Source organism: Thermothelomyces thermophilus, chromosome 7 (genome assembly GCF_000226095.1).
Source record: "Thermothelomyces thermophilus ATCC 42464 chromosome 7, complete sequence".
Lineage (NCBI taxonomy): Eukaryota > Fungi > Ascomycota > Sordariomycetes > Sordariales > Chaetomiaceae > Thermothelomyces > Thermothelomyces thermophilus.
Window position 1 is genome coordinate 2,888,255 of NC_016478.1, and position 17,073 is coordinate 2,905,327.

The following is a 17,073-nucleotide window of genomic DNA, read 5'->3' on the forward strand; positions in this document are numbered from 1 at the left end:
CATTTTCTGCAAAAGATAATGCTGCCAGTGTGGGCTACCCGCATAAACCTCCCCACTACGAAACGGCCGACAAATCCCGAGAAAAAGCTATTTTTCTTTGAGAATGACCTGACTGCTTACAGCGTGCCCGCCTGCTTCCTTGACTTTCAGAGACCCGATAAGGCATTCGACCAGCCAAGATGCGGAACCTGCGCAACATTGCGCACGGTGTCTTCCGGGCACCCGACTCATGCTCAACAACGCCCGCAGCCCGCATCTCTGCCTCGTGCTGGGATGTTGCTCGGGATGAGGTGATCATCGCATGCGGGCCGCAGCCCGGAGACTCCCGTATCGAGCTGCTTCGGATTGCCAAACATGCCCAGCATGTCTCGCCGGCACAGCTGTAAGATTCGCCCGCGTTTCATTGTTTGTAACGGACACACAGAGGCTCAGACGTAGGCGTGCATCAGACAGTCGCACATCATTGCATCGTGGGATTCCCCGACCCCGAACGAGGATGGCGCCCCCGACGTCATCAGGGGCTTGCACTATTTCAGCGACACGCTGACGACATGCGTTATCATGGCCGGTGGTGACATTGTCACCGTCACTGAGGACGAGGAGGGAATCGCTGCACCCGGCGAGGCCCATGTCGAGATTGTAGGCACCCTCTTGCCGTCCATCGCCGCGGCACGTTGGTCGCCCGATGAGGAGTTGCTGGTGATTGCTACCGGCGATGCCAAGGTTGTGTTTATGAGCCGGAGCTTCGACGTCATCACAGAGATCCGGCTTTCTCCAGACGACCTGAAGCTCTCCAAGCACGTCTCGGTCGGATGGGGCAAGAAGGAGACGCAGTTCCAGGGGAGGGGTGCTAAAGCCAAGGCACTGCGAGACCCGACCATCCCTGAGAAGGTAGACGAGGGTGCGCGGAGCCCGAACGATGACGGCCGCTGCAGCATCAGCTGGCGGGGCGACGGTGCCTATGTCGCCGTGAATTTCCTCCAGGAAGGTGTTCGTCGTGTCATCCGTGTCTACAGCCGCGAAGGCGAGTTGGACAGCGTCAGCGAGCCCGTAGACGGCCTCGAGGGCAGCCTGAGCTGGCGGCCTGAAGGCAACTTGATAGCCGGCATCCAGCGTCTCCCCGACCGCGTGGACGTCGCCTTCTTCGAGAGAAATGGCCTGCGGCACGGCCAGTTTACCCTTAGGCGCCCGGCATCTGCCCCTGATGCCCTTGAGGACGTCGCTCTGGAATGGAACCCAGACTCGACAGTCCTTGCCGTCATTCTGAGAGATCGCATTCAGCTATGGACCATGGGGAATTACCACTGGTATCTAAAGCAGGAGATCATATGCGGCCAGCCGGCTGACGCCGTCACCCGGCATCAGAGGCCTGTCTTCTCATGGCACGCCGAGAAGCCACTTCTGCTCGCGGCAGCGGCAGCGGGTAAGTCTGGGAACCACATCCTGCATTTCCCTCCGGTCGAGATCTCTCTAACATCTGTTCAAGACAAGCTTCTCGTGAATGAATATGCCCTCGTAGTCTCCAGAGGGCCGGTCAACTCCCCTTACGACCACGGGGCCGTGGCCGTCATCGACGGGCAAACCATCAAGTTTACGCCATTCCGAACCTGCAACCCCCCGCCTCCTATGGCCATGTGCGAGCTTGAGGTTGAGTCTCCCGCTGTTGATGTGGCGTTTGCGAGTGACTGCTCTGCAATGGCCATTTTGCACCACGTTGGTGTCAGCTTCTTTGCCCTTGATGCCAAAGGTTCTCGCCTTATTATCCCGAGACTCGTGGCCATGGCTTCATTCGGAAAGGTGGTTGCTCAGATGTACGACGAGTCCCTCCTCCAGATTGGCTTCTCTACGCCTACGGAGGTCCAGGTTTTGCATATGGCAGGCGACCTCGAGCTGTTGCGATATGATTTTGGCCCTGAGGGTGCAAAAGCGTGGAGCACGACCGACGCTAGATCTGTCGCGACGATAACGTCGCCAAGCTCTGCCTCGATCAAAGGCGTGGTGGCCCAGCATTTGAATGGCAGGCTCAGCAGCATCTCGGGCGAGGGGCATTCTGCTCTGCCCGTTCGGTTTCCCACCTTCCTGCCATGGGCCAGTTGCACGATACACGCCGGCGGATTCCTCGCCTTTGGCCTGTCGAGGAACGGACATCTCTACGCAAACTCGCGGCTGCTTGCAAAGAACTGCACTTCCTTCCTCGTTACTGACAGCCACCTCATCTTTACTACGAGCAACCATTTCGTCAAGTTTGTCCACCTGGCCCCTGAAGAAGGTAGGTGTAAGCCTTCGAACTCATTGATGAGCTACCCCCTAACTCGTGTGTAGACCTCGACGTCCCGGGAGATGACCCGGAAAAGGACGAGCGGTGCCGGAGCATTGAGCGAGGCGGCAGGCTTGTAACCGCCATCCCTACCAAAATGACCCTGGTGCTGCAGATGCCGCGGGGCAATCTTGAGACCATCTATCCCCGCGCCATGGTTTTGGCTGGCATCAGGAGGCTAGTTGAGCAGAAGGAGTACGGCACCGCCTTCGCAACATGCCGGACTCAACGCGTGGATATGAACATCCTGTTCGACCATCGCCCCGCGCAATTCCTGGAAAATGTCGGCTTGTTCCTCGAGCAGGTCAAGGATCCGGCCAATGTTGACCTGTTCTTGTCCTCACTGAAGTACGTTGAGCCCATGTGAATAACGTGTATTGGCCACGCTGACCTTTCAGGGATGAGGATGTCACTCAGACGATGTACAGGGACACCAGAAGCAGCTCTGCTGCTCTGCAACCCTCAGACCCTCAGACCGCCCGTAAACCGGGGAAGACCAATACGATATGCGATGCTTTCCTGACACGTCTCCGAGCGCAGAAGAAGGCCAACCTGCAAAACATCATCACCGCACATGTCTGCAAGAACCCGCCCGCGCTCGACGATGGCCTCCTGGTGGTTGCGGAGCTCATGCAGGAGGACGAGACATTGGCAGAGCGCGCCGTGGAGCATATCTGCTTCCTGGCCGATGTTAACCAGCTCTATGACCACGCGCTGGGATTGTACAATCTGGATCTTACGCTGCTGGTAGCTCAGCAATCCCAACGCGATCCGCGCGAGTACCTGCCGTTTGTGCAGGAACTGCACAAGATGCCGCCGTTGAAGAGGCAATTCACCATCGATGACAGGCTCGAGCATTGGGAGAAGGCGCTAGACCACCTCAAGGCACTCAACAACTTCGAAGACGTCAAAAAGTACGTTGTCAAGCACAAGCTCTACCAGTATGCGCTGGCCATCTACCGCCACGAGGAGCAGCACCACCGCGCCATCACAGATCTCTACGCCGCCCACCTCAAATCGACCTCTCGCTTCAAGGAAGCCGGTCTCGCGTACGAATCCCTGGGCAACTTCGCCGACGCAACCGACTGCTACCTCAAGGCGGGCGCGTCCTGCTGGCGCGAATGTCTCTATGCAGCCCAGCAGCAACAACCTCCGCTTTCCCCAGCCCAACTCTCCGAGATCGCCACCTCCCTTGCCGACGCCCTGCGCGAGGCCAAGGACCATGCCGCTGTGGCCACAATCTACCTCGATTACCTCTCCTCTATCCCTACCGCCGTCCAGCACCTCTGCAAAGGTTACCTCTTTGCCGACGCGCTCCGCCTCGTCGCCCTCCACAACCGGCCGGACCTTCTTCCCACGGCCGTCGACGCGGGCCTCGCCGACGCCTTTTCGAGCTCGACCGAGTTCCTCGCCGACTGCAAAGCGCAGCTCGGAGCCCAAGTCCCGCGCATCGCCGAACTCCGGCGCAAGGCCCGCGAGGACCCGCTCGCCTTCTACGAGGGCGAGAACCCGTTCAACGCCCGCGGCGGGCAGGCAGCCGAGATCCCCGACGACGTCTCCGTCGCCGCCTCGTCGCGGCTCAGCACCTCGGCCAGCCTCTTCACGAGGTACACGGGCAAGGCCGGCAGCGTCGGCACCGTGGGCAGCAACGTCTCGCGCGCGACGAGCAAGAACCGCAGGCGAGAGGAAAAGAAGCGCGCGCGCGGGCGCAAGGGCACCGTGTACGAGGAGGAGTACCTCGTCAACTCGGTGCGGCGGCTGGTCGAGCGCGTCGAGGCGACCAAGCCCGAGATCGAGCGGCTGGTCTTCGGTCTGGTCAGGCGGGGCATGGCGGAACGGGCACGGGCGGTGGAGGAACTCATGGGGCAGGTCCTGGATGGGTGTAAGAAGGCTGTGGAGGAAGTTTGGCCGCCCGCGGCCGTTGGCGAAGAGGGGGGGGTTCAGGAGGCAGAGGGCGAGGGAACCCGTGATCCGGCCGCGGAGGCGTATCGGCCCGGGGGTGCAGATGGGGTCTTGTTTGACAGCTTGGAAGCCTTGAGGACGAAGCAGACGCCGCCTGTCGTAGGAGGGTTCGAGAGGTTGTCGTTGCTAGGTAAGGGAAGGACTGGATGAGGGGTCTGATTCCGGGGTCGCATTCGTGTGTGGGTGGGTGGGCAAATAGGGGGAGGGGACATTGGAGAGGCCAGGTAAAAAAGTGGTGCTTAAAAGAAAATGGTGGGAATACTAAAAAGGGGGGGTTACACCCACTTGAGTCACGAAGGATGCGTCAGGCGTGGGATGATCCAGTTGTTGTTGGGGGAATCCATCCACCCCAAATCGCCAGAATTCCAGTGACTGAAGCTGGTCTACAATGGTCAACTACATACAGGAGATGCCCCATGTCGTCGTTACAGCATGACCGCCCGCTCATTGGGATACTACAACCCGAGAAAATTTGCCTCCAACGCCTGGCTCGCTATCCGACCAACTTTGGCTCGACCCAGCCTGGCTGCGCAAGGGCTCCTCGCTCCGCTCCATCAATGCTCATGAGAATGAATAATCTAATGAAACTCGGCATCCACCCTCCCATACCTGACCCCATCCACCTTCAACTCGAACCCTAGCCCAGCGCTATCCACAATCATCTCGAGGGTGAAGTCGAGGTTGTCGAACTCGACGCCCCGGGTGGTCGTCAAGCGGGTGAAGAGGTTGCGCGGGACGGCGCTCAGGTCGGTGGTGAGCGTGCAGACGTGGATGAGGTCGCGCGTGTAAGCCTTGGGCGGGTCGTCGGCCTCGCAGGCGATCAGGTCGTCGGTGACGACGAGCGACTGGCCCGGGCGGAAGTTGCGGGTGTAGTGGAAGGCGATGGGTTGGTGGGGAGATATCGCTTGTCCCTGTGGGATTGTGAGTTTTTTCTGTTTCCCAGAAGGAAAAAGGGACCGAACGAATGAGAGCGGGCGTCTTAGAGGGAGTGATTTTTTTTCTTTTTTGTTTTTGGTTAAAAAAAAAAAGGGTCTGCTCTTACCTTGGCAATATGCCACTGCATCCGGTCCGAAACCATCCAGCGCTCCCACAGCGGCGACCAGTACCGCTCCGAGACCGAGTGCTTGGTCTCGTCGTAGACGGTCGCGTACGACGTGCCGTAGTGCATGCGCGCCTTGCGGGAGATGACCATGTTGCCCTCGAGACCGCGCAGGACGGCACCCCGGACGACGGCCGTCCAGGCGTAGACGGGCTGCATCACCTCGACGGAGGGCCGCTCCGAGAGGTCGATGTTGGAGTTGGTGGGTAACTCGCTGTACGGGGGCGGGGCGGCGCTGGTGAAGTGGCTCTTGAGGCGGCGGTAGAGGTAGTCGCTCTGGCCGAAGCCGCCGACGAGGATGATGCCCGAGACGATGCCGCCCTTGGCACGGATGGTGTCAACCTGGCCCTGGACAAGGTCGCAGACTTCCTTGACTACGGGCTCGAAAATGTCCTTGATCTGCTCCGCTGTCATGACGAGGAAGCCCGAGTCGAGGCCGGCCTCTTCGTCGTCAGGGAGGCCGGGGAATCTGGAGGATTAGTAACGGGGAATGGATGCATGGTTAAAACGGCCCTTTTTTCTTTTGGTGCGGGTGGAAGGAATACTTACGGGACGTTCACTTCCTGGTGCTCGTCCTCGTTGAAGTTGCGCTTAACAAACTCCTCAAAGTAGCGCAGCCCCATCTGCCACGTTTTTGCCTTTTTCGTCTTCATCTCGTCGAACCGACTCTGGCCTATCCGGTTCTTCACGTGTTCCTCGAAACGATAGTTGAGAAAAGCGCTCCCGCAAAGGCCTCCCGTCCCGACCGCGGACTCCTCTACCCGGAGCGGTCTCAGGGAGACAATCTTGTACGCAATCAGGCTGTTCCGTTTGTCAGCATCTTCGTCCATAGTCCAGGCCCATTGGGGGAGTTCGGGAGGGAAAAAAAAAATCGTACTCGACGGTACCGCCGCCTCCATCACAGACGATGAAGTTGTCCCCGACTTTCAGGTGATTCGGCTGTATGGCTTTCAACGTGTAAACCGCTGCAGCCTCTGGCTCGCTGATCATCTGAATCTGCGACTGCGAGCCCATGCCGGCCCTTTCGGCCGCCTGGAGGGTAGTATTCTTGGCCGCGTCGGACCACACAGCCGGACAGGTCAGAACAAAGTCGACCTTGGTGGACGCCATGAAAGACTCGCCATACCGCCGCTTGAGCGTGTCCATTGTGTGCTTGTAAATCTGGGTCAGGTAGTCGCTCACGGCGTCGACGACCGTCTTGTTGTACCGCTTGAGCTGAGCGGCCGTCTCCAGGGGGCTGACGTAAAAGGGCAGCTTCTGCGAGCGGTCGAGGAACAGCTTGATGCACCGCAGGCGCGACTCCTCGGGTTTGAACTGGAAGCCCCATTTCACCGTCGGCGCGGTGCCAGGCGGCGCTCCGGCCGGGAGGTCATAGGAAATCTCGGTTGGGACCTTGTCCGAGGTGATGCCATTACCACCGGGCCATGTCTTGATGATTTCAATGTCGTCTGGTGTTCCGGTGTAGACAGCGGCAACTCTAGATTTCGGCGTCAGCTTGTTTAGCCCCCTGAACGAGACAACGAGAACGGCTTCGTGCGTGGAAGTGGAGCGACTCACCCGGAAAAGGTTGTGCCGAAGTCGACGCCGACAATGAGCCGATCATTGATGGATGGCGGCTCCTGAGTCAGTTCCCTCAGCGGGCCATTGGGAGACTGGGGAGAGGTTCCTTGGTTGTTGTTCTTGAAGTGGTTCCTGCTATCGCGATTTCTCTGGCTCGAAGAGGGGTGCAAGGGCAGGGAGATGTTCATGTTGATGGCGGCCGATCCGTGTACAACAGATTCATGGCTTGAAGGCAGGATCGGGACTCTTTAGAACCAGACGAAGCAGAACCGCCCCAGACACCGGCGGCGTCGGAGACGGGCGGAATTGCAGCTGTTGTCGTCGAACGTCGCCTTGGCACGGCGAACACAGGCCTCGGGCATACACAACTACCGCCAGCTGTAGTTTAAGAATCCCGCGAGGAGACAACAATAAAACAAAAAGAAATGATACCGATGGACGCCTTCAGAGTGTTCTCTCCCGTATAACAAACAAAACAGCCTCATGCACCACCGCGGCGCCTCAGGCGCAAGGCGAAATGTTTTCTCAAATATCTCAAGGAGGGGTGAGCAAGACCTCGATGGCGGGGCCTCCTTCAATTCATTCGGTGAGCTGACGCCAGAGGTGGGGTTGGGGAACTATGCGCGCAGTAAGACCAAAACGCTCGGGGAAAAAAAAAACGGTATAGGTGGCGGCGTATTGACGCAGGGCCGCACTGGTGAGCAACAAGGCCTGAATCAGAATTCCGTGACGCAAGCTAACAAATGCGGCGAAACGGTTTTTGGTGGGCTGGCTGTTGACTTTCCTGGGTATCGAATGTTGTTGCCTGTGCTCCCGCGGCCTGGCTCAAGTTGATGGCGCGCGTGCGCTGGAATTCGGCCGAGGCGGGGTCCATGCCCGAGCGAAGCCGCGCTGGAGCCTCAGGGGTCAGCTCCGTGGTACCTGAGAAGCGTGGGGCCCACCGGTAGTCACGTGATTTACGAGTTCAACTGCATTCTTCCAGTTGCTGTCTTCGGACAGGTTAAAAAACGGCACGAAGTGAAGCGCGGCCCCGTTGGTATGAATGATTCGTATATCAACGTCTGTCTCTGTATGCTCCCTACCAAGTGCTGAAAGATGGGCTATTGGGTAACAATATAAGCATATGATCCTCACTCATCCTCATGCAGCATCCGGCGATGCGCAGGCGAGACCTTTGAAACCACAGCTGCACAGGCTCGAAGTCCCGTCCGACTTTGTCGTTAAATGATGCAGAAAGGAGCAGGAAGGAAAAGAAAGGAAAAAGAAAGGAAGGGGGGGTGGCCTTTTCAGATTTCCCCACAAACCAACCAAAAAGAAATGGTCAAGATCAAGTGTCCAATTGAGACAAACACGTTCCGTGGGTCTGATTCGGTCTCTCTCTCTCTCTCTCTCACCCCCCTCTCCCTCTTCTTCTCTCTCTCGTCATCAATCAGATATGATGAGCCACCTGGCAGAACGCCGTCTCGTGTCTCGGATAGATGCTCCGCGCCCAAGCCAGTGAGACTAGCGCCGTGGCATTACGTATCACTACTCGTAGCGTTGTTAGGGCTCGCGATGCTCAGATCTTTACGAAGTACCAGGGTGAATTCCTACCGGAATAGGCAAGCCGATCTCGTGAAAGAGGACCCAAATGTGAGACATTGGTCGATCCTCAGCGAGCTGCGTTCCATGTGACTGGATCCGGAATGCTGGACACGGCGTGACTAATTACGCAGGACGGATCACTGAATATTGATGCCTAAAATGAGAGCGAGTCGAGAATCTGACTTTACTCGCAGTACCTAAGCCGTAAAGAGAGCCATCTGTGCGGTAAGCTACAAGCAGGGTTGGGACAGTTGACCGCAGATCCAGAGTGGTGGTGGACACTAAAAGTACTCCGTAGTTACTACTATAATACACCTCGAGTATGAGTGGAAATCCAAACCAGCTGGCGTAACGATACCGCAGCACAGATAGCACACAATGCCCCAGCCGAGTGCAAAAAAATACATATGGCATCAGAGCAACGACGGTGATCAAAGAGCAAGAGACAATGCGGAAGACAAAATCGGCCTCAGTAGAGGGATGGAACAGGAGTTGCATATGTAATGGAGCTGGTACATATGTCAACTGACAAATGAAGGATAGCGAAATAGATCAACAGCGAACGATTCCTCTCCTTCAAGCAGCCCCCGCCCATCCATCCAAACCAACAAGAACAAAATGTGATGTTTTGTAGAGCACATAAAGGAAAAAATGGAAACACCAGAGATGTTGAGAGTAGCAGAAGCAACCTGTGTAAAAGTCAAATAACAGGCGGCAACCATAGCAAACGTCCCATCCAGCCCTCTCTTCCTCCTTCCAATCTATATAAGGGGGGTATTGTAATGTATTTGCAGACGACAGGACAGAGAAACAGAAGAATCGATGACAAAATTATTATAATCCGTACTTTCAACAAAGCAGGAGACAGCAGCATCCATCTCCGGGGTATTCGCGAGAGATTTCGAAGCGAAAAAAAATAAAAAGCTTGTTGCCACGACCGAAGAGCGTGGGAGTGGTGAGGAATGATGAGAGCGAGGAAGTTTCGAACGTCCGCCTTTGACGAACACCGCCGAAAGAGAACCGCAGACCGACAGAATGGGCTCCAGAGAACGTGCGATGCAACCGATAGTGTATGATGATGCCACCCAAAAAAAAAAAAAACGAAGACGACAAGCCCCAACACCGTCCCATGAAACACAGGCCTGGAATAAGACTTTTTTGTATGTATAATTGCGTGGAAAAAAAAAGGAGATGGGGAATCACAGTTGAAGACCGCCGCCGTACCGTGTTTTAGAAGCGGTTCCCTGCCGCCCAGATAGAGGCGGACGCCGAAGCCGCCCAGTCGCCCTCGTCGTATGGGGGCGTTGGCCACTTATACTCGGCCGTCTGCTTGTTGAAGTTTAAAGGTTTGGGGGTGATGGCCTCCTTTCCGTCACCAAAAAGCATCACGTTGCCGCTTGCAGAAGGCGAGGGCGTGGGGTACGGGTTAGCAAGCCCCATGTTGGTCGTGGCCTGCTGCTGGGACTGGTCCTCCTTCTCGAGTCGTTTCATGACCCGGCGGGTGGAGGTCAGGACCTCATCAAGAAGCTCGTCCTCCTCATCCGGCGCATCATACTGGTTGACGCCCGGAACAGCTTGTGCCCGTCGTGTCCTGCTCGACACCGGACCAACCGGCCCCCGAATTGCAGAGGCTAAGTTGTCGACAAACCTAGGCTCATGGTGGGGCAGTGAGTGATGGCGCTTGAGCTGGCCGCTCTGGGACACTTGGTGAGCTGGCGGAGCAGGAGGGACCTCGGAGGCTTGCAGCTTCTGGTCCAGAGAATCATAGGTGTCCTTGGGGACGGGAGCAGGAGGCGGGCTGTCGATAACCATGGACGACCTGTTACTTCCCCACGGCCCGCAGCCGGCCTGGGCTTCGAGGTCTTCACAGCTCGGCGAGATTGGCGTCTGATGCCTTCCCGAGAACCTCCTCGCCCGCTTGCGTAGATGGGAGAAGAAGCTCTCCTTGTAACCGCTGCTGGTTGGCGAGGCAAGACCCGAATTGCCATTAAGTGCCCGTTCGGCCTGTTGCCTGTGAAGCTCGGTATAGTGGTTGCTTGTCGATTGCACCGACAACTGACGACCAATCTTCTTGGAGCCTTTCTCGTCGACCGGGGCTCTGTTGTTGGCCTGAGCAGTAACAGCGTCGGACAAAGGAGAGATCGGCCGGATTGTCGGGAGGATAGGCATTGGCGCGACGCTAGACGGCCCAATAGTCCACGTCGCTCTCTTCTGGGCGGCCGGCCTTGGTTTCTGAGCCGGCGACTCCGACGGGTCAATAGGCGAAGGGTGGGAAGCAGCGGCATCCTTGGCGGGGGGCTGGGGAGCCACAGAGATGGCCTCAACGCTCTCTGCACGCCCAATCAAGGATTTCCTAAACCACGAAGGCTTCGATGTACTCGGCGCCGAGGTAACGGAATCCTTCCCCTTGCTGACGCTGACGTCGGATTGCTTTCGCCCGAGGATCTTAGAAGCCGACGACTTGGGACGCAGTGGGTCCACAGCGTCGGCGAAGTACTCATGGGCGATCGCTTGGCTAGAAGTCGGCCGGTTCTTGGGATCCCACATGAGACACCAAGTGACAAAGCGAGCGAGCGAGGGAGGCCATTGGGGACTCGGAAGAAACGTCTCCATCGAGTGAGGCGCCATCTTGGGAAAGGAGAACCCGAGCTTGCCGGCGAGGCGAGTCCCTTCCCTCCATTCTCCACCACCGACTGGTTGTCCAGCCTTGTTGGTCCAGACGGCAGGGCTTCCCATAATCTCGCAGACCCTCCACACCTGATCAACCTCGTTTCCACCGGGGAAGAGAGGCTTGAGCGTGGCCACCTCGACAGCCATGGCACCGACAGCCCAGATATCGACCGGGGCAGAGTACTCACCGGCCCTCAAAAGTACCTCGGGGGCGCGGTACCATCTTGTAGAGACGTAAGTGGTGTAGGGAAGCTTGGAATGAGTCTCCCGCGCCAAGCCAAAGTCGGCAATCTTAACAGTGTACGTCGGCGGAGTGGAAGGAGGCGTTACCAGGGCGGAATAGCGCTTGAACGAGTTTGTGTAGTCGGAATGAGCTGACGTAGACACGAGGATATTCTCGGGCTTGATGTCTCGGTGGAAGAAGTTGTGAGCATGGATGTGCTCCAAGCCTTGCATGATTTGGAAAAGGATGCTCTTGACGCTGCCGTTGTCGAGGCATTTGTGGTCCCTCGACTTCATTAGCTGGTAAAGGTTCCCTTCCATGTATTCCATGCAAATGTGAAGCTTCTTGCTGAAAGGATCGAGGAAGATATCAAGCGCCGGAACCAGGTGGGGATGGGGCGGCAATGTCCTCAGGAAGACGACTTCCCTCAGTTCCAGGCACGCTGCGAACGAGTCGAATGTCTTCTTCATCGTCTTGATGGCGATCTGGCGGTACAAGGTCAGCAAAGTCACATCAAGGGGCCAGCATGATAGCAACATACCACCGTGCCACGGCGAGCAACATTGGCGCCGGCACTCCGCACCCGGGCGAGAACCACGCTGCCAAAGCTACCGTCGCCGATCTCCTTCAACACCTCGAACCTATCCTCGAGCGCCAGCCCATTGACGACCTGGGTGGACCCCCGACGGGTCAAGTCGTGTGCTACCGTCATGTTGATAGAGATATGAATGAGCCGATGTTTGGCCGAGTCGTCTTCCAAATCGAGTGCTGCAGCTAGCAGATAAACGACCCCAAACGCGCTGCGATGGGGCGAACTGCAAGCAAGCAAGCAAGGAAGCAAGCAAGCAACCGAAGAGGCTTAGCTAGCTCTTACGACAGAGCCTCTGGCTAATTACCGGTGCATCCAGGAGAGGTGATGGTGGTCGGTGCAGGGGAGGGATTTGTCTCGAGCGGGATGCGTCTGTCGTTGATGGCGTTTGAAAGCGGTCGCACGAGTCGTTCGACAGTCGTTCGCGATCGGCGCGAGCGATCAAAAGCGTTTGCAAAAAAAATGGGGAAGGAGTGTAAAGTAGTTGGAAGGTCGAGTTTAAAGGAGTGGACGAGTGTTTATTGACTCAAGAGACAAGAAAAAGAGCGACATGAAATGATTTGCACAATAGGAAAAAGGAGGTCGGGTGGTGGTGGCAGGGTTTTGGGGAGGAAGGGAGAGGAACGAGGCCAGGATCCTCTTGCGTTGCGGACGAGTGGACCGACAGCCAGGGCCCCGTGTGCCCGGGCGTGGGAAAACGGAGCTCTCGGAGGGGGTGCAACAAGAGGGGGCCCCAGTTAGCGCGAACCGAAGCAATGGGTGCCAGCAGAGATCGAAATTGGCTGCTCCGGGACGGCGGAAATGCCCAGTCAGACGGCCGTGATCGATGCGAGTCTGTAATGACCAGCAGGGGAGGAACGAGAGAGTCGGGTGTATCGGCGTCCAACAGTGCTGCTCGTGCTGCGTGCTCCGTAGCTCGAGTCGACGGGCTGCTCCCCCTCCCGGTCCAGCGCTAGATCGTGCGGGCTGGCGCTGACTACGCAGCTGGCGTGCGAAAGGTAAGGTACACTATACGCGCCGCAGGGTCAGTTGAGGCAGGCAGAAAATAAGATCGAAGATCGGAGCGAATCGAAGCACCAAGCGGGACGAGCAGAGTTCCAGAAATGCGAATGAGCTCCCTCAAGTCCTCGGAACGCTGGATGGGAGAGGAGCACCCGAGGTCGTGTTTGGTATGCGGGAAATGGGCTCGTCCTTGCTCCGGTAGCATGAACCGCTGGAGCCAGGGTGGGCTTCGAGAAAAACGATGGAGAGGGGGTCCAATCTCGCTAGAGATTTCCGCGACGTGTTGCTCTTTTCGAGCTTAAATTGAGTCTGGCCGGGGGTGTTCTGGGAGAAGCAAAAGAAGCAAAATTCGATGCGACGAAAGACGAAGGGGCTGCGCTTCTTTTTCTGCCCTTGGAAACCAACGTGTGCGATCCGTCGCGCGCTACGGAGTATAGTGTAGCGGTATGCATGAAGCAGTGTAGTGCGGTGTATAGCTAAGGTACAGTACCTACATAGTAAAGACACTAAAGTTGGGACGGTGGTGCCACGGACAGCATCTAGCTTACTCCGCCAGTCCCCCAGTCGGGGCTTGGAAAGCAAAACATCCCGCTTGCTTCTTATTTCCAGTGCGCACACTTCACTACCCGGTGGTTGGGGCTGACTAATTATAACTAGTCTAGGTACCGTCCCAAGTTGTTCATACTACTACTCGGTACAGGGTTGGACGATTCATAACCTGGCCATTGTAATCTGTGCATTCCTCACCGAGAAGCCACTCTAGACATAACTACACTAGGTACCTTACCTTCCATTGTCACATGTTGTTATTTGCCAGGCTTCGCGGATGCCCGGCTCCATATTTCCATCCTAATGAAGATTAACGTTGCACTGGACTCCAGTCATGACGGCCAAGGCCGCCTGATTTCCTCGCCCATATCCGGCTGGGTTGCCGCTGCCGTTGAAGTCGGCTGTTGCCAAGGGCCAAGGCATGCCTCTTTCACAACGTGTGTCATTGGCCGGAGGAACAAATAAGCCCGCTTTTTTTTTTTGAGGGGAAGCTGACAAAATGCGGAGTGAGCCAATCGATCATCTTGACGAGGGCCAACGCGCCGCCCCAAGAATGCGAGAAATTCTCTGATAGGACGATTGTGAAGAGGTTTTTACAAGTCGGACATCTCCCTTTCCTTTGTTCTGCTTGCCCCCCTTTCTTTTTCTTTTCTGAATGTGAATATTCTGTGTACCCAGATTGGTCTCAGCATTTGACAAGGCGCAGTCGTAGCCTCTTTCGACAGCACCCCGCTGGTCCCACATTATGGAAAACTGGCTTCGGCTTCGCAACGGTACATACGGTGTTGCGGACCGGAGATGCTAGGACGTTGGAAACGGCCGAGGAGAATGTGGAGAGAAAAGGGAAAAGGGAAATGGGATTCATTCCACTCGACGGAAGTCCCAAGGGTGCGTTACCGTAGTGTGGCAGAACAGAAACAGACAATGGAGCGGCAAGCTCGTTAAAGCCGCCTTGCTGTTTCAGAGATTGCGCTTGAAGAACCCTCATCACGTCCTGCGACGCGGGCCAAAAGGCGTCGCATCAGGACGACGGAGCAAGCGACGCGTGAGGACTGAAACGGCCTCGAAGCCCCGGTGCGGTGTTCCAATAATGCCTCGCGCTAACGTTGATTTTCCCAACTTGGGTCCTTGGACCCACCGGGAAGGGGTACCTAGACGGGTCCCATCCTAAAAGAGTCCACTCGCCAAGACCGCCGAGTCGCACAGAGACGGCGAACTTTCAAGAGGTTTGGAAATGAAGGTCGACAGTCTCGGCATCGCGAGCCACGCGAGTGCGGGGCCTAAGGACATGCGAAGGTCCCATCACAGGTGTGTGAAATTTTTGATACACATCCCACGCCAGAGTTCACATGAGGCCTCTCACGAAACAACCCTAGCTCTTCTCGAAGCGCTCCTCCACAACGAGGGACACCATGATCAACCAGGATGAACCTGAACGGTGGGCAAGGGCGGTCCCGCTCTTCAATTGTCAAAGGTGCCCGAGGGGTGGGGCGACCGTGCAAGCTTCATCTCGTGCGCCTCTTGGAATAGACTCGACAGTAATCCGTACAGTGTAGATACATGTGAATTAGTCAATCGTCGAACACTGAACTCGAGAGCGTTTTTGGTGCTCTGTTCTTCCTCGGCAGTCGGAAGACGGAACGTCACGCACGATTTCGACAGTACAGCCTAAACTCGCAGCATAGCACGAAAACGTTGCTCCGGTGAACACCATCAATAGCGGCACCGTTGCGACGCTGCCGTTGGACGAGGCTTGCGAGAAGAGCTTTCCAAACATTAAACTGACCGCATGGGGTACAGCCAGCACCAGCCCGTCAGCCTCAACGGCCCCAGCCGCCGCTAGCTGCATTGCCACAAGAACTCTGCCGACAGCAGCGTCAGTCGGGCACAACAGAAAGCCATGAGCTTCCGGTGCATCGCGACCGAATGCAGAGCTCAAAGCTCGTTCTTTCGTAACCCCCCAGCCATCTTTCCACAGCAACCAGCAGAGCACAGTTCCAGAGGACTGGGAAATTGCAATTCGCCACCGAGACTAGCTTCGTTGAGTAACACCCCGGGCGGCCGGTGGCAGGAATGTTCCCTGCCCGGCACCGCCGGCGGAAGTTCCCCGGCGACTTAAGAAGCTAACGATCCCCATCCGTGAACTCGGGAGAGGGGTCGATGGAGCCTTTGGGCACGCGAGCCGCGAGCCCCTGGTCCCAATTTCCCCAACAGGTCCCCGGGCGAGAATCGAGAAGCTAGCCTCACGTGGTGCTTGCGTGTCGTTGCCCCTCACCGTAGTGCAAAAAGGTGCTCGAGGAGGTTGCCCTTCATCTCGTGGGAGCCTCATGCGAGCGGGGAGTGTCTTGTCTCTTTGTTTGCAGGCGCTCCTTTAACTAGCTGCCGCAGCGGCCCTATCGAGGTTTATGCGCAGTAAGTGATGCGGTCCGAATGTAGGCAATTCGGTGCATTAGAATTCGGGCCATCGGGCTGTTGGAGGGTTGGAATGGCACTAAGCAGTAGGTGGGGCCAAGTTGGCCGGTGTAGCCAGCTGTCTTCAGTTGGCGCATAGTCCAAGGGCTTTATTGGCCTCACACCACACACACTCTTGCACCGGAAGCCCGGAACGGGAGACCAGAACACCGGAGAAGGGGTAAAAACAATACATGCATACTCCGTACATCGTTTGGAAAACAGCTGGCACCGATCAGGTAACTACGCATGATCCGGCGTCGTACTTGTAATCGATTGACTGACTCGCTAGGTAAGAAAGAACGGACGACATCTCGAACTTGTTCGATGAAGATGTCACTCACCCTTCCTTTACAACAATAATAGTACCGAACCGATCTGGTGGCCATCAATCCTTGATTCCGAATCCTTGATGCCGTCGGGGTTTGTCATCATTCCCTTATTAACGGCCTGTATGTACGCCCCCAGTTATTTTCACGGATTTGCCAGCATCGGCTCCCACGGCTCTTCAACTCGTCCTCGTCGCCGGTATGATTACGGGGTCATTTTGGGAAGAAAGCTCACATGAGGTGACCCGTGTAGTACTGTGCGATATGATGGTTTCCTGGGTCTACATGATGCTGTGGAAACAATCCGAAACGTCATTTTGCCCCGTCATTGGTTCCCGAACAGCGTAGTTTTGATAGACGTTCTAGAGTCCCTTGAATGTGTAATTAAATTTAATTACATTCCAGAGTTATCTTCATCGGCCTTGCAAGATCGTGGTTTGCTCACTTTCAGCCGAACATTTCGATACTTCCTGCCCAAACGCCGATGAACCCCCTTGGAAATTCGGCTTCTTCGGCAGCACTAAGTCACAGCTGCCAACTTCACCCTCTTCTTTTCCTTCTTCTTCCTCTTTGTCTTTCTTGTTCCTTCTGCTTCCTTCTTCTTCTTCTTCCTTCCTTCTTTCCTTCCTTCCTTCTTTCCTTCCTTCCTTCTTTCTTTGGCCAGGGGTTATACCCAGTAATGAGTAGATGAGGACGAGGCTGGTGCCTATGAAGGATGCATGTCAGGGGTGGCCAATG

The 17,073-nt window shown here is 56.4% G+C and overlaps 3 protein-coding genes across 3 annotated transcripts; 1 reads left to right on the forward strand and 2 right to left on the reverse strand.

Annotated features, from left to right (window-relative positions):
- Nucleotides 1-77: 77 nt before the first annotated feature.
- MYCTH_2312723 (uncharacterized protein) lies at nucleotides 78-5,195 on the forward strand. The gene is made up of 5 exons (XM_003667129.1): nucleotides 78-382; nucleotides 450-1,423; nucleotides 1,487-2,269; nucleotides 2,323-2,665; nucleotides 2,716-5,195. Exons 1-5 carry the CDS (start codon nucleotides 180-182, stop codon nucleotides 4,427-4,429), a joined length of 4,017 nt encoding a protein of 1,338 aa, XP_003667177.1. The 5' UTR covers nucleotides 78-179; the 3' UTR covers nucleotides 4,430-5,195.
- Nucleotides 5,196-5,755: 560 nt separating this feature from the next.
- On the reverse strand, nucleotides 5,756-7,273 carry MYCTH_2312728 (uncharacterized protein). Its single transcript, XM_003667130.1, has 3 exons — nucleotides 6,936-7,273; nucleotides 6,256-6,855; nucleotides 5,756-6,179 (listed from the first exon to the last, which is right to left on the reverse strand). Exons 1-3 carry the CDS (start codon nucleotides 7,124-7,126, stop codon nucleotides 5,924-5,926), a joined length of 1,047 nt encoding a protein of 348 aa, XP_003667178.1. The 5' UTR covers nucleotides 7,127-7,273; the 3' UTR covers nucleotides 5,756-5,923.
- Nucleotides 7,274-9,574: 2,301 nt separating this feature from the next.
- Nucleotides 9,575-12,229, reverse strand: MYCTH_2312731 (uncharacterized protein). Its single transcript, XM_003667131.1, has 2 exons — nucleotides 11,957-12,229; nucleotides 9,575-11,900 (listed from the first exon to the last, which is right to left on the reverse strand). Exons 1-2 carry the CDS (start codon nucleotides 12,125-12,127, stop codon nucleotides 9,753-9,755), a joined length of 2,319 nt encoding a protein of 772 aa, XP_003667179.1. The 5' UTR covers nucleotides 12,128-12,229; the 3' UTR covers nucleotides 9,575-9,752.
- Between the last annotated feature and the right edge of the window lie 4,844 nt (nucleotides 12,230-17,073).

Bases quoted from the DNA above. Each gene is read 5' to 3' on its own strand.
- MYCTH_2312723 (XM_003667129.1), top strand. From the start codon at position 180: ATGCGGAACCTGCGCAACATTGCGCACGGTGTCTTCCGGGCACCCGAC. The intron at 383-449 runs GTAAGATTCGCC...GGCGTGCATCAG, and splicing joins CATGTCTCGCCGGCACAGCT to ACAGTCGCACATCATTGCAT. The intron at 2,270-2,322 runs GTAGGTGTAAGC...ACTCGTGTGTAG, and splicing joins CCACCTGGCCCCTGAAGAAG to ACCTCGACGTCCCGGGAGAT.
- MYCTH_2312728 (XM_003667130.1), bottom strand. From the start codon at position 7,126: ATGAACATCTCCCTGCCCTTGCACCCCTCTTCGAGCCAGAGAAATCGC. The intron at 6,856-6,935 runs GTGAGTCGCTCC...GCCGAAATCTAG, and splicing joins TTCGGCACAACCTTTTCCGG to AGTTGCCGCTGTCTACACCG. The intron at 6,180-6,255 runs GTACGATTTTTT...CAAACGGAACAG, and splicing joins GGAGGCGGCGGTACCGTCGA to CCTGATTGCGTACAAGATTG.
- MYCTH_2312731 (XM_003667131.1), bottom strand. From the start codon at position 12,127: ATGACGGTAGCACACGACTTGACCCGTCGGGGGTCCACCCAGGTCGTC. The intron at 11,901-11,956 runs GTATGTTGCTAT...TTGTACCGCCAG, and splicing joins TTGCTCGCCGTGGCACGGTG to ATCGCCATCAAGACGATGAA.